Genomic DNA, 14139 nt, shown 5'->3' with positions numbered 1-14139 from the left:
TCTGCTCATCCCTGAACAAATCCCTTACGGCCAATTCTGGAATTTTAAGTTCACTTCTCGATAATTAACCATATCTATGAAACAAAGTTTTTACTCACCAAATACTCATTTTGCTTGGTTGCATGCCATCTTTGATCACATTTGTGAACGAGAAGTTTAATTCATGGTAATTCAAGGTAGTTTAATTATATTACTTACAGAATAATATTTACAGCAGTGATCAATTGAAATGGATTGCCCCGACACAACCGTGACTGTGAGCTCACAAGGATGCATACCTTTTAACTTTTCTTTTTCTCCAACTCTTTTGTTTCAAAATAAAATGTAATTAATATGATAATACAATACCGCTCTGCTCTTAATTGATTGTAACAATGAATCAAATACTTCTCCAAGTAGGAGATCAAAACATTGCCAATACTTAATCAGGTTCTCACAGAAGCACTGGCAGACACAGCTGTGTTGGCAGATTGGCATTTATTCGCATTTGAATATAAGAGTGCAAATTGCATTCACACAGAACCTAAATTAAAAGATTGACAAAATTTATTTGAGAATCCTGTTTGGAAAGAAAATTTAACAAAATATATGACGTGTTATTAAAAGACGAGAATTTCATGATGTTAATTCAAATTTTTGGGTACTGATCATACATTTTATGATAAAACAAGTGATTAACATGTATCAAGGTTACATTTACCAATTTTGATTGTGACTTTCTTCTGTTCAACAAACTGGAGCCAATTTTGTTAGCATGTTCTAGTTTAAAAAATGGGATCCATGCCTGACCCAGAATTATAAGTTGTCTGCAATGTATTGGAGCATGAGTTATTGAGGGAGTAGTGTCATAAAACATAATAATAATAATAATAATAATAATAATAATAATAATAAAATTAATAATAAGAAGAAGAAGAATTTATTTTATGAATTCAGTCATGAGCTACCATCAGCAGAATGCAACCAGCAACCACACTTATTAGGCAAAACATGTCGTCAACACAACTATGAACAAGTGTATGACAAAAAATGATATAAACACCAACGATGTTGATTTCATCCATTGTAAACATGAATAAATCAGACTAAAGAACATGTCACTTAACTCCCATAGTAATCTGTAATGCCTAGAATGAATGAGGTCAATATCAGCAAGTGCCTGTAAATTATTGTTAAAGTTACAAAGGGTGTGATGGTTTAATGTATGAGTTTGTGCTTCATGTGAAGAATCTTACTCTCATTAAAACAACATTTGACCCAGACAGTACCAACCTAGAGCAGTTCTGACAAACAGTCTGCAATCTGTCAATCTACCAACAAGCTGGAAAGAATTTAAACTTCATGATGGACTCCATGGAGTTGTCCTAATATTGCCACACTGAAAGGGCATTATTTTTTGTAAGCCTTCATATGTATATAGTAGTATTTTCACCCAGGAGCTTGCGTTATTGGTATTTTTTAAAAAGAAACAAAAATCATGTGCCATAGTCATATAAAACCAGTTCTTTTACCCTAAATCATCTTTTCATTTGCACTAGAGTGGTCATAACTATACTGTTCATAAAAAATCATGATCTTAATTTTAATTTAATAATAATAATAATAATAATAATAATAATAATAATAATAATAACAGTATATTGTTATGACTACTTCTTAAAATATGCAACAGAGAAAAATAGTAAAATCAACACTTTAAGTGAAATGAACAAACAATTTATTTCTCTAAGTTACAAAGTGAAAACTTAAGAGACACTTACAGTATCATGAATTAAATCCCAAATAATCCTAAATGTCCTATCAAAAGTCCAAAAGTATAGAATGTTCCAAATAATTTCCAATAGTCTTAAATGTCCTGATGTACCACAATGATGCAGTCAAAAATGTCTTTGAAAAACTTCACAATAATTCCAAAATAATGTGTTAATCCAAAATCAATGAGCACTTAGGAATTCCAATGAATAATTTAAATAAATAATTCCTTTCAAATTATATTTGAACATAACTTTTAAGGATTACCACAGACTGATCTTGAACAGGAATGAATTATTTGTTAATACCAAGTCCATATATATATATATATATATATATATATATATATATATATATATATATATATATATATACACACACACACACAGATTTTCACTTGACCTTTAATATACTAAAATGTGAAGACTTTACAATGGAAAAACCTATTCTAACTGTAAACAAAACTGACGTTGAACTCTTGCTATATAAACATGTTAGCAACTTTCAGTTATGCACAAAGGTTAGCTATGTAATTAAGGTGTTTACAAATGACCAATTTAACAAACAATCTACAATCAAGGACAAAAGTTAAGCACACAATATAGAGATACATAACAACATATAACAGACATTTAAAGAACTCCATGCACAGTTTTACAAAATTCTGCAATTAAATTAATATTCTTTTTCTATATTAATTTAGTTGCCAATCTCAAATGCTCTTCAGGTCAAATTGTCCAATTTTTACAATGCAGCACAGGTTTATGGCTGCCAACATGGATGACATCTGTCACTTCGCCCATCTGACTCAGAGATGTCAGAGTTTTCGAGGTTTGACTTTAATGACATTAGTGCTAATCTAGAAGTATCCTCAATGTAGTTCCCAAAATTGGAAAAGAGGAAAAACAAATGGCAAAGCATACCTTCAAAGCAAAATCTGGTTGCCAGACCAATAAAAATATGTTAAAGGGAATAAATCTTCCAAGAATTATGTTGTGGATGGCCCATTTAGTGAATGAAACAAATTTAGACATGGGGGAATTTAGAGATAAATTCGAAACGGTCACCACAGCTTAACAGGCTTGAGGCAGCTACTCTGGATTTTTGTGTTAATTTTCATGAAATATATGCATGTTGTCAGTATTCATCTAAACTAGTGATTTCAACATGCACTGACTGTTCTGTTGGAAAGTGTTTCTTCATTTACTTGTTTTGGAAAACAGAACAATTAGATTTTTCTTAGTTGTTTTGCCCAACTGCTACAACTGCCTTTGTTCTGAACATAACATCATGATGTTATTTTTGCCAGTTGACCCATTCATCCTATGATAGACTCTCATTAATTGAAATCAATAACCATTCCTTTGCACTCAGTTCTACATTATGTACAAGACTTAACAACCTGGGACAACGTTCATCTTTACTTAGATGTAAACTGAAGCCAAAAAATAAAATGTTCTTTCAAACCTGAAAAATTCCAGTAATCTCTCTTTCACCTTTTCCTTCAGAGCAATCTGAAAACATGACTGTTAATTTGGATAACTTAATTCAAATTCCTCTTAAATCGTCAACTTTGAAGTCTGAACAACCACTGTGCAATGCATTGATCAATGCCCAATCAGTAGGACCATTGGAAAGGTGCACAGAAATTAACTTTAGCAAAGGTCAGGATAACGACATTTTTTCATGACAAAATCAGGTGATGTGCCAAAATGTGGGGATCTAACACACTCTGGTTACTCCAACAAGTCATTCCCATGCCACTTCAATGAAGGTGGATTTGAATTTGGATTTTTTTTAAATGTAGATTTTAAAAAAATTCAGTCATATTGCTACAATGTCTGCAGTGTGTCAGTTTCCAGTGATGTCTAGCACTGGGGCATCATGCTGCAGACATGAAGCATGATGTTCCACCCAGTCAAATTATCTTGGCACCAGACCAACCTGTCCTAACACTAACCTCTTAATGCTGAGCGTCTAACGAGGTAGCTGTTAGTACTATTTTTATAAGTCTTTGGTATGACTTGGCCAGGGTTCAAACCAGTGACCTCCTGCATCTGGGGTGGACACTCTAACCACTAGGCCACTGGAGCAGTCCCCATGGAGGTGGAATTACTGTCATTGCAAAGAACTCCATAACCCAACATATTAACCAAACTACAATGTTCAATTTCGACCAAACACTCCCTCATGACAGAACAAAGGACAGTCCATTTTTTCTGCCCCTACCACCATCCTCCCATTCGAAAAAAAACAAGCTGACTGAATCTCTCTTTTTGGGCAGTTTCCCAACCTCCTGGAAAATGGAAATTTGATAGGTGGCAACCTGATAATTCTTGGTGACTTAAACTTTGATATTCCTGGAAAGCCATACACATAAAAACTCCAAGATTCTATTCACAGTTTTAACCTCAATCAGTCAGTTAGCCAATCCACCCATAAACATGGTCAAATATTTTACTGGATTCTTCACAGACATGATGATAATATTCTAAACTTTTTATTTGTGTCCCATGAACTTGCATTGGATCACCTCTGCATCATATGCCATCTGAATGTATCAGTCCATAACCCTCCAAGTACGTTTGCTACTAAGAGAAATGTCCATTGATAAATAGAACCCAACTAATGCATTACATCCAAGCAAACCTAACATTTCTGTTATCTCCTACTAACAGCAGTACAATTTGATAACTGCTTGTGTTTACTGCATGCAACCAAGTACAGAGTATCAATTCAAAAGTCTTCTCCATTGTATAGTAGTGTAAGGGACCAACTTCACAATGCTACAAGAGAATGCCATAAGGCTGAGAAGAATATCACATAATTCATGCATCAAAATCAGCTGAGTGCAGTGCTATGACCACAGAAACTTCCAGCTGCACATACATTTTTGAAATTATGAACTAATGTCAAGGAACAAATGTACACCACTTCCAATGACCTTCTCTTCAAATGGAGTTGTTTCAAATACATTGATGGCAGGAAACCTGAATGACGTGATTGTTTTGATACAAAATGTAATGATAAAGCAATTGCTCATATATGTGACATTGGTAAAAATTAATTAATGATAAAAATTTAATAGGTGAAACATGGAAATTGCTTAAAGTTCCCCTATTACAGGAAAAAATTTCAGAGTCTCTGATACAGCTGATTCATGCTGCAGTAATATCACCTAACTGATAACATTGTGGACAAATACAAAAATACCCCAAAACTGCAACAAAAATGGACCCTCTAAAATTAACCCAGAATTCAGGCGAGAACTGAAGAGAAGGGTACAGTCTCCTGAAAGGAATTTTTGAGACATGCAACTTTTGGTTGCAACTGCCATTATGCCAATAATTAAAATTGCTGTTTTTATTAAGTACAGATTACTCCTGAGATTAAGGACTGCATTTCATATGCAATTACCCTTTTGGGCCAAGTTCAATATAACATTTCTCTATGCAGATGATTAAGTAAAGGCCCCACTTAAAAAAAGAAGTATTCCAGTCTGTGCAATCTGAGCACCCCCATCACATTCTTTTCTGTTTGGTGATGAAATGTCCCAAGAAATAAAGAAATGTGAGACTGGTTTTTGCCTTAGGCAAGATTATTATGTTTTTAATTTCAATGGCAGAGGTAGGGGGCACTATAGAAGTGTACCCACCAGACCATGTAAGGGAAGAGGATTCAAAAGATACCAAACATATAATAACCCCCAAAAATATGGCCACCTGAATGCAACTTGTGGCAGAGAAAACTTGCACATGTCTCAACAGGGAGATAATTAACTGACAGGTGAATTCATGAGTATCAAAAATAAGTACATATCTTAGAAAATGGAAGCTGCTACATCTAACAACTGAATTTCACAAACTGCTAATGGTTACGAGACTGAATGTGACAAAATTCCTTATTAAAACAGATTACTGCACAACATACAATTTTCAGAGGAACAGAAGATTCTTGTACAAAGTAAACAAAATGTTAAGGAAAGGCCGTCTCATACTTTCTTATCAGGAAAAGGAAGAGTTTATTTCAAATCTGTTCACTGTACCTAATATAAGATGCTACCACAAGATCTTGGGCATCTCATACATTGACCATGACACAATAATAGCGGTCCAAAATAAGTTCCTATCAGACACTGGACCCTACGAAGACATTCCTGACCACTGAGAAAAAACACAAAATGAATTAGTACGGTCATGTCTCACAAACATCTGAAATGGCCAAAACAATCTTGCAAGGCACAATGAGAGGGTGCAGAAGACTAGGCAGACAGAAATGGAGGTGGAAGACAACATTAAAGAGTAAACAGGCACAGGATATTGAGATTCAACAAAGGAAGTGGACAACAGGGAAAGATGAAAAGAACTGGTGGCTAAATCTCTATGTGCCCCAACAATCTCTTGGGTTACACAATTGATGATGATGATGATGATGATCTAAGCCTGATGAGAAATTTCAACCAGTCATAAATTTGAAGCCTTTGAATGATTTTGTCACCTATGAATATTATAACCAAGAAAGTTTTTCTTATGTTTTGGAACTACTAAAGCAAAATAACTTTTTCACATCTATTTATCTAAAAGATGCATATTTCAGTGATGCAATGCATCAAAAATGTCAAAAATATTAAAGATTTCAGAAGAATGGAATAGTTTATAAATTCATTGTTACTTTCCTTTGGAATTTCCAGTGCACCAAGGGTCTTCAAAAAAATTCTGAAACTGCTGTATTTGTGATTCAGAAAAGTAGGTATCTGATGCCCTTACTACACTGATGACTCCATCAACATGAAAACATGCCCAATCTTGCACCTCAGAAATACAAATTAATTGTATAAAAAAGATAGTGTCTCTAGGGTTTACTACTAATCATGAGAAATCTCACCTTATACCATCTCAAAGAATTATCTTTTGTGGATTTCTTATTGATTCAGTAAAGTTGACAGTTTTCCTTACATACGCAAAAAATTTTTTATAAACATTGCCAATCAGTTTTTGGTCAAGACATCCACTGACATAAAAGAGTTAGCACTTATGGGTTTACATGTTAGAGCTTTTCAAGCAGTTTCAGAAGGGTCAATGCATTATCACTATTCCGAAAGAGACAATGTTCTTGGTCTTGCATGTTACCATAACTATAATGCACATATAATCCTGTCAGAAAACAGCAAAACTAAATTAAAATGATTGGCTGAGAACATTAAAAAATGTAATGGTAAAAGTATCAGACCCAAAACAGTTGGGTTTTTTCCAAACAGATGCATCCACACTAGGTTGGGGTGCTCATTCAACAGAAGTTAATGTCTGTTGGTATCTGTTGGTCAATGAAGAATCAAATTATCATATAATTAATTAGAACTTCTTGCCATCTTCCATGCCTTGAAATCTTTTAGTGATCCAGTTATAAACAAACAAGTTGGTATTCTTAAGTGAAAGCTTAACTGTTTTAGTGTTATTATTCAAATCTGACGATGATTTTTAACTTTTCAATCACATACACAAACAATATCATGAAAGCTAACACCGAGCTTTCATCCTCATGCTAAGGACTTCATCATGTGACATATCTGGGACAATATGTTAACATCGCTCACCATTCCACTGAGTGACTTTAACAGTCAGTAGAGATTAAATCAGTCTGCTGATGAAGTCCTTAGCGTGAGGACGCAAGCTCCAGGTTCACTTTCTCGATATTATTTGTGTATGTGATTGAAAAGTTTAAAATTATTGTCAAAGTTGGTATTCAAACAGACAATACATGTACAATGTCATACATTGATAAGGGTGGAATGCAATCAACAGACATTGATAACCTTTCAAAATATAATTGGGAATGGTGTTTCAAAATAGATATTTACATTTTAGTCAAATACTTACCAGGAGTTCATAATACCTCAGAGTCTTCTCATTTCTATTCCGGAATTTTTTCAGACAGAGTGGATGTTGAAAAGAGAAATTTTTAGTAGGCTTTACAGTCACTTTTTTCAACCAGACATTGATTTATTTGCTTCTTGGTTAAATTTTCAAATTGACAAGTTTGTTTCATGGAATCCAGAACCAGAAGCATTATAGTTTGATGCATTTTCATTTTCCTCATAGGAATTTTGACCTTATATTTTTCCACCTTTCTGCTCAATAGGAAAAACAGTGAACAAAATCAATAGTGACAAAGTTAACAAAGCACTTGTGATACTTCCTTATCGGTCATCTCAACCCTGGTTTTCTTTACTTATGGCTTTTATTGTTAATATTCCTGCTGGGATGCCTTAACACAAGAATCTGCTTATACCCCCACATTTGAGGCAGATTCATCTACTAAAGGAAACACTGAAGATAATAGGTGTCATTTTATCAATTCAAACCTCCAAAGTAGAAGACTTCCAGAGAAAGCAATATAATTCATCTGCAATTCCAGGGGAAAAGGCACACAAAAAGAGTATGGAGTAGGTGGAACATTTTGGTGTTCTGTTGGGAAAAATAATCTTGAAGAAACAGTTGTGTTGACATATTTAATTTTTTATCCCTTTGGTAAATTCTGTAGTTTTGTAAACACACACAAGTCCATGCTGTTACAAACTCTACAATTACTAGGACAATTGGTGTTCTAAACCACTTTTAATTACAAGATTTATGAGAGTAATTTTCATTATGAATCGACCTAAAGCAAAGTATGCATTCACTTGGGATGCTGGACAAGTGCTCAAATATTTCATTTGTTTCCCATAATGTAACTGTTCAGTTTCTGTCATTTAAAACAGTGGCTCTTCTAGCACATTCCAAATTAGTAAGGACACAAACACTGATTGCCATGAACATTCACAGTATGTGTATATCAAATAAGGAGGTTCCATTTTATTTCAGTTCCTGTACTTAAAACATCCAGAATGGGAAGACTTTCTGTTTAAAAAAACCTCAGTTAACTGAGGAAAGGGTTTGTCCTTTGCACACACTTTTACATTACCTTGATATAACTAAGTCTTAGAAAATCAGATCAGTTCAGTGTATCATACCATACCTTTAAAGCAATACAAATAGCAAATTAGCAAGGTGGTTAAAAACAGTGCTAAAATTGTCAGGCATTGTCAGTATTTTAAAGTTCATTCATCGTTCATCTTCTATATCCACAGCCTTGGGAGGTTGTTCCCTTCAGGAAATTTTTCAACAGCAGATTGGTCCTCAGCAGTGAATTTTCAAAAATTCTATTGACGAGATTATAAATTCAAATAAGACTTTTGAAAATGCAGTTCCAAAACTGAAATGACTGAATTCAAGTGTTTTTGTTGTCTTTCTTTAAACATTCAACTTAATATATGTGAAGCCAAAGACTTATGACAAAAAATGGGCCCCCATCCATACATATTTTAGATGTTATTATTATTGGAGTAAGCCGGAGACTGAGCATGCATAAACCCTCCCAATGATATGTTCCCAACCTGTTATGAGGTGTTACAGCCAATAAAAGCAGGTTTAAATTATAACTTGTGAAGGGTAAAACAGCTGTTTTATAAGGCTATGTCACATGATTTTTTTCCCTTTAAAGAGTGCCTCTAAAGCAAGTGTTCAATGCTACTTTATACATGCTCAGCTTACTCCCTGCCATCCATACATCTCAGCTTACTCCAATAATGCCCCCCATCCATAAATATCAGCTTACTCCAATAATGCCCCCCATCCATACATCTCAGCTTACTCCAATAATGCCCCGATCCATACATCTCAGCTTACTCCAATAATGCCCCCCATCCATACATCTCAGCTTACTCCAATAATGTCCCCCATCCATACATCTCAACTTACTCCAATAATGCCCCCCATCCATACATCTCAGTATGCTTGGATGGGGGCCCATCTTCCATTCTGAGGAAAATTCAGGCTAACTCCAGAGGAAACGTGGATCAGGTATCAGTACCTCATCTCCTAAGTGTTATGATTAACAATGATGAGGACTGCCACCAATATAATCCAGCAATGATCTCCCAAGAAATGCTAAACTGCTTGTGGTACATACAAGAAAACCCCCCTCAACTCACCTGTTGGTAACTAAGTAGATTTGATTCAAATTTTAGCAATATGGAAAACTTACCAGCGATTTCCACCCAAATGATGTCAAGTCTACCATACAGTGTTGAACACCATCATTCATTTCTTAAGATCTTTTATTTTGGGGGGGGAGGGGAAATCACAAAATCTGAATCAGACTTACAAATGGTGACACCAGACTGTGATGTTCATAGCCAGGCCAACCTAGGGCTACTGGGCATTTGGGTAATTTAACATATTTTTTAAAAAGTGGTTTGTTCATTTTTCAAAAGAATTTGCCTAACTTAAAATGTAATATGCATGACCTTTTATCTGGAAATGGAAATGACTAATATATATATAACAACTCTACAATTATACTCCATCATCACTGACTGATTGCATGATCATGTCACTTCAAAGACAAAACCTGCATCAACATTTGCACTGCAGCAATCGGTCAAGCCAGGTACAAAACTTATCAGATAAGTCAGTGAGTACCAGCAGTTGGATTATCTTAATTAAATACATAAAAAGAGGTAAGAACATGTGTCATCTGAGTAACTGGGCTTTGAATCTGGTGACAGGATGTTTTTCAAACAGATTGATTTTATATGGATAGTGGGAAACATGGGAATGCTATGGTAAAGGACTCACGGTACTAATTCAACTCCAACAGTTTACGTATGGAAACACTATCATATTCAAAATTCAATAACTTAAAATTTCTGGGTGCTGATGATGAGACCTATAATTCTCCATGCACAACTAACCTCAGTACAAGCTTATGTGTGGAGAACACCATATGAGCCGCGGCATTTTGTTTATCTACATGTGCATGAAACACATGTTATTGATTCTGCAACAAATGAATCAGGTGCTACTTTCATTATTGAGTACTCCTGAGCCAAGCCTGTAAAAATACTAAAATTGCATCAATAGAATTTTGTCTATATTTTTTTAAAATTACATATAGGATAAGCTCTGAATAGATATTTTTACTAAAATTTTAATTTTCATTATTAACCAATTATGGACCACCAAACCTGTAAATACTCTAATATTTCTTCACCCATTTCTAGACTGGTTCACAGTTCTTCCGTATAATTAGTACCGTATGTCCTAAAAGTGGGAATCCTATTGTAAAAGGCCCTGGGAAAAACACTGACTACTGGTACTGTGTTATGTCAGTATGCCCATATCATAATTTTTATATATGCAACATGTGTAATAACACATCATGATATCACAAAGAAAACTATAACATCATGTAAAGGAAAGGAATAATGACAAAATCATCCAAATATATTTCATAGACATTTCACAACACTACTTAGTGGTCTGGACAAGTAAAATCAGTATTTATCATCATGCAATGAATGGAATCTTACACCTGTGTAAATGTAAGATCCATTATATATGAATGCATGGATACTTATGGATGATTGTAATACAAAATATAAACTGAAAATTCTAATATAATTTCACTGTAACTTACTGTATGAGCTTTTGGGTCTGTATAACTGTGTGCCGTTGCAGCATCTCAAAATTGTACTTCTCATCTGTTGCATGTTGATCCACTATGAATAGGTCACTGTCAAGCTTGACAATGATGAAACCCAGGTTGAACTAGAAAGAGTAAGACACAGGTAAAATACAACTGCTCCCACCCCCACCCCCACACCACCACCCCTCCACCAATCTGTGCTTGTACAACATAATGTTCCCACTGTTGATCAAAAAGTAACAGGCCAACCATTGCAAAATACAGAAAAATTTCAATTTTTTTAAAACGTAATGACATGAAAATCTAAATTGGTCATCAAAGTAATTGTTGTCTATCTGACATGGTTTTACTTAATCATACAATCAAAGGTTTAAACCAAAAGTATATAACCTCAAAATTTAAAAATGTGTAAATAAAATTAAAAAATTAGTATATTAGCTGGAAAATACAAACAGATCATCAAACAAATACAAAAATTTGTACCAAATTTTGTTTGTTCATCTTTTGTGGTTTTTGCTTAAGTTGCTAAGATTGCTTTTGTCAAACATGTTCAAATAAGAAATTTAAAAATATGGTGTGATGGTATGAAAACCTAATCAGGTCATCATCTGCATTCTTTGTCAAGTGATTTGGGAGTAACTTTGCTAACAAGCTTTTAAGAAAGGATGGAGATATGGACATGACCAAATCAAGATGCCCACACTGCAAGCAGTGGAAGCATAACAAAATATAATAAAAGTTTAAAGTTTTTGTCATTCTTTATTTATACATTTACTGTTTATCATTTATCTTGTTGAACTTTATGTTTAAATTTAATTGGAAAGGTTTATCTTCCTAAAGTTATTTCTGCAAATCTTTATATTTACAATTTTAGAACTTTATCTTTAATCAGCACCATATGGCCATTACTGTGCTGATGTGCTGTTAACACCTAACAAATACGTACATATATACATACTTGTTGGCTTAAAACCGCAAGGGTCTGAGTGGCATTACATAGGTGTGAAAACATCTTGTGTCTTATTTACTTCAATTTTATACCTAGTAAGCTGTGTGAAAAACAGGTCAAATATTTATATTTTGGATTCTGATAGTGTCTTATTTACATTTTCTTCTTGTTGTTTAACTACAAAAGAAAAAAAATTGGAAACACCACACTGGTGGGAAATTTGCATGAATGGCAGCACTTTATATATGAAATCTATCATGTACAGATTTCACAGCATCAGTTCATGATTTCTGAAACTGTCTTATGAATTAATAATTTTAAGGTTACAATAATATATCAATATTATCTTGACATTATTTTAGCGTATTGTGATATTTTGCTCATTTTTATGCAGTATGATGCAGCTAACTGTGTCACCATTTTAAATAAAATCATTATTATTATTATTAGTAGCAGTTGTATATTATTATGATTATTATTATTATTAAACAAAATATCAAAACTTTAAAAAAGATTTAAACTGAAAGCAACAACAAAAATTATAGAAAATTTAACAACAAAATTCAATCTACTGTGGTATAACCAAGTACAAGTCAACAAGTAATTATATTTTATGACTTTCCAAGAACCCTATTTTCTGTCAACTGACTAACGAACTTTTAAATGATTTTCTCTCAAAACGAATCAAATAAATGAAAAGGGATATAATGTTCATTTTAATTTTATATTGTGGTCTGAGATGTTTTGTTATACATCGATGTGAACCTTGTACACACAGGCATGAAACATTCATGTAGACATCATGGAGATGACAGTGACACTTCAAAACCTCCTTCTTCAGGATTAGCATCCATTTTCGGTGATGTCGTCATTGTACAGGAACAAAAGGAGACCAAAGCAAGGCTTGATTGAGCAATAATGGAAACAGATTTGTACAAAGAGGTGCATGTGATTGCAATGACTGATGGTGGAAAGAAAATGAGCTTAAGTATCTAGCAAGAAGAAGATTGCATATTTCAGTGACATCTGTCCAAATAGAGAGAGTATTTAGCACTGCCAGGAAAATAATCACAGATGAGTGGGCATCACTAATTCCAGAGACTGTCGACATGTTAATATTTTTCAAAAAGAACAGGACATAATATTATGAGATATAGTCACTCATTTTAAATGTACATGTAGCTATATTTGTGATGCGACATTTACAAGTTACTTGTTGCTATGGTCATCAAAATTCACTGCATTTCTTAATGACACTAGTAGGTTCTTTTCCAGTACATGTTTTTTTAATTTTATTAAAGCTAATCATTTTACTATCATTTGTACTATTGTTATAATTTTATATAAATATATTGCAATACAATACAGATGAAAGTGTACTGTTGCAGTTCTATTTAATATAGTAGTAAGCTTTTTGGTTGCTACATTTGTTTAAAATTTACATGCATTAAATGAGAGTATATGGTCTTTCCTTACCTGTCCTAAAATGTCCATTTTTGAAAACATATCTTTCCTGCAATAAAAAGAAGAGAACTGGGTGATATAGTTTTTTCACTACATATTATATGCTAATATAGCATTTTCACACAAAAATTAATAATTCAAAGATGCTTGTGATTAATCTCTTAAAGTGACTTAAACTCTGGTTTTTAAACCATCTAGTCAAATGAGATGTTATATTATTCAATGGAAAGCTCAGAAACTTCAGAATCATGCTCATTAGGGAAATATTTGTACCCCAATTAAAAATGTTCAGTAGGTAGTTAAATTAGATACACTGCAAATTTGTGACCGATTCAAAATGTCTGGTAAATAGTTCAATTCAACAGGCTGCATATTGGGAGCCAATTCAAACTGTTTGGTAGGTAGCTCAGTTAGACAGGCTGTACATTTGTAGCCAATTTAAAGTACTT

At 33.6% G+C, this 14139-nt stretch overlaps 1 protein-coding gene and 1 long non-coding RNA gene across 7 annotated transcripts in view; one reads left to right on the top strand and one right to left on the bottom strand.

Moving 5' to 3' along the window:
- The window catches only part of LOC149803279 (uncharacterized), a 67260-nt gene extending 53496 nt beyond the window's left edge, over positions 1 to 13764 (top strand). The window contains exon 2 of the long non-coding RNA XR_016420174.1: positions 13005 to 13764. This is a non-coding gene — a long non-coding RNA (uncharacterized LOC149803279). The remainder of the gene's footprint in view (positions 1 to 13004) is intronic.
- LOC149803278 (mismatch repair endonuclease PMS2-like) overlaps positions 1 to 14139 on the bottom strand; it is a 163936-nt gene that overhangs the window by 35789 nt on the left and 114008 nt on the right. For all 6 annotated transcript variants that reach the window (XM_089952949.1, XM_089952950.1, XM_089952952.1 and 3 more), the window contains 2 exons: positions 13703 to 13739; positions 11269 to 11399 (listed from right to left, as the gene is read on the bottom strand). In XM_089952949.1, coding sequence (XP_089809075.1) covers positions 11269 to 11399; positions 13703 to 13739 — 168 coding nt within the window. The remainder of the gene's footprint in view (positions 1 to 11268; positions 11400 to 13702; positions 13740 to 14139) is intronic.

Source organism: Sinohyriopsis cumingii, chromosome 3 (genome assembly GCF_028554795.1).
Source record: "Sinohyriopsis cumingii isolate HCF-2022 chromosome 3, ASM2855479v2, whole genome shotgun sequence".
Taxonomy (NCBI): Eukaryota; Metazoa; Mollusca; class Bivalvia; order Unionida; family Unionidae; genus Sinohyriopsis; species Sinohyriopsis cumingii.
Note: the sequence above shows the minus strand (reverse complement) of the source record. Positions and strands in the feature narration are given on the sequence as shown.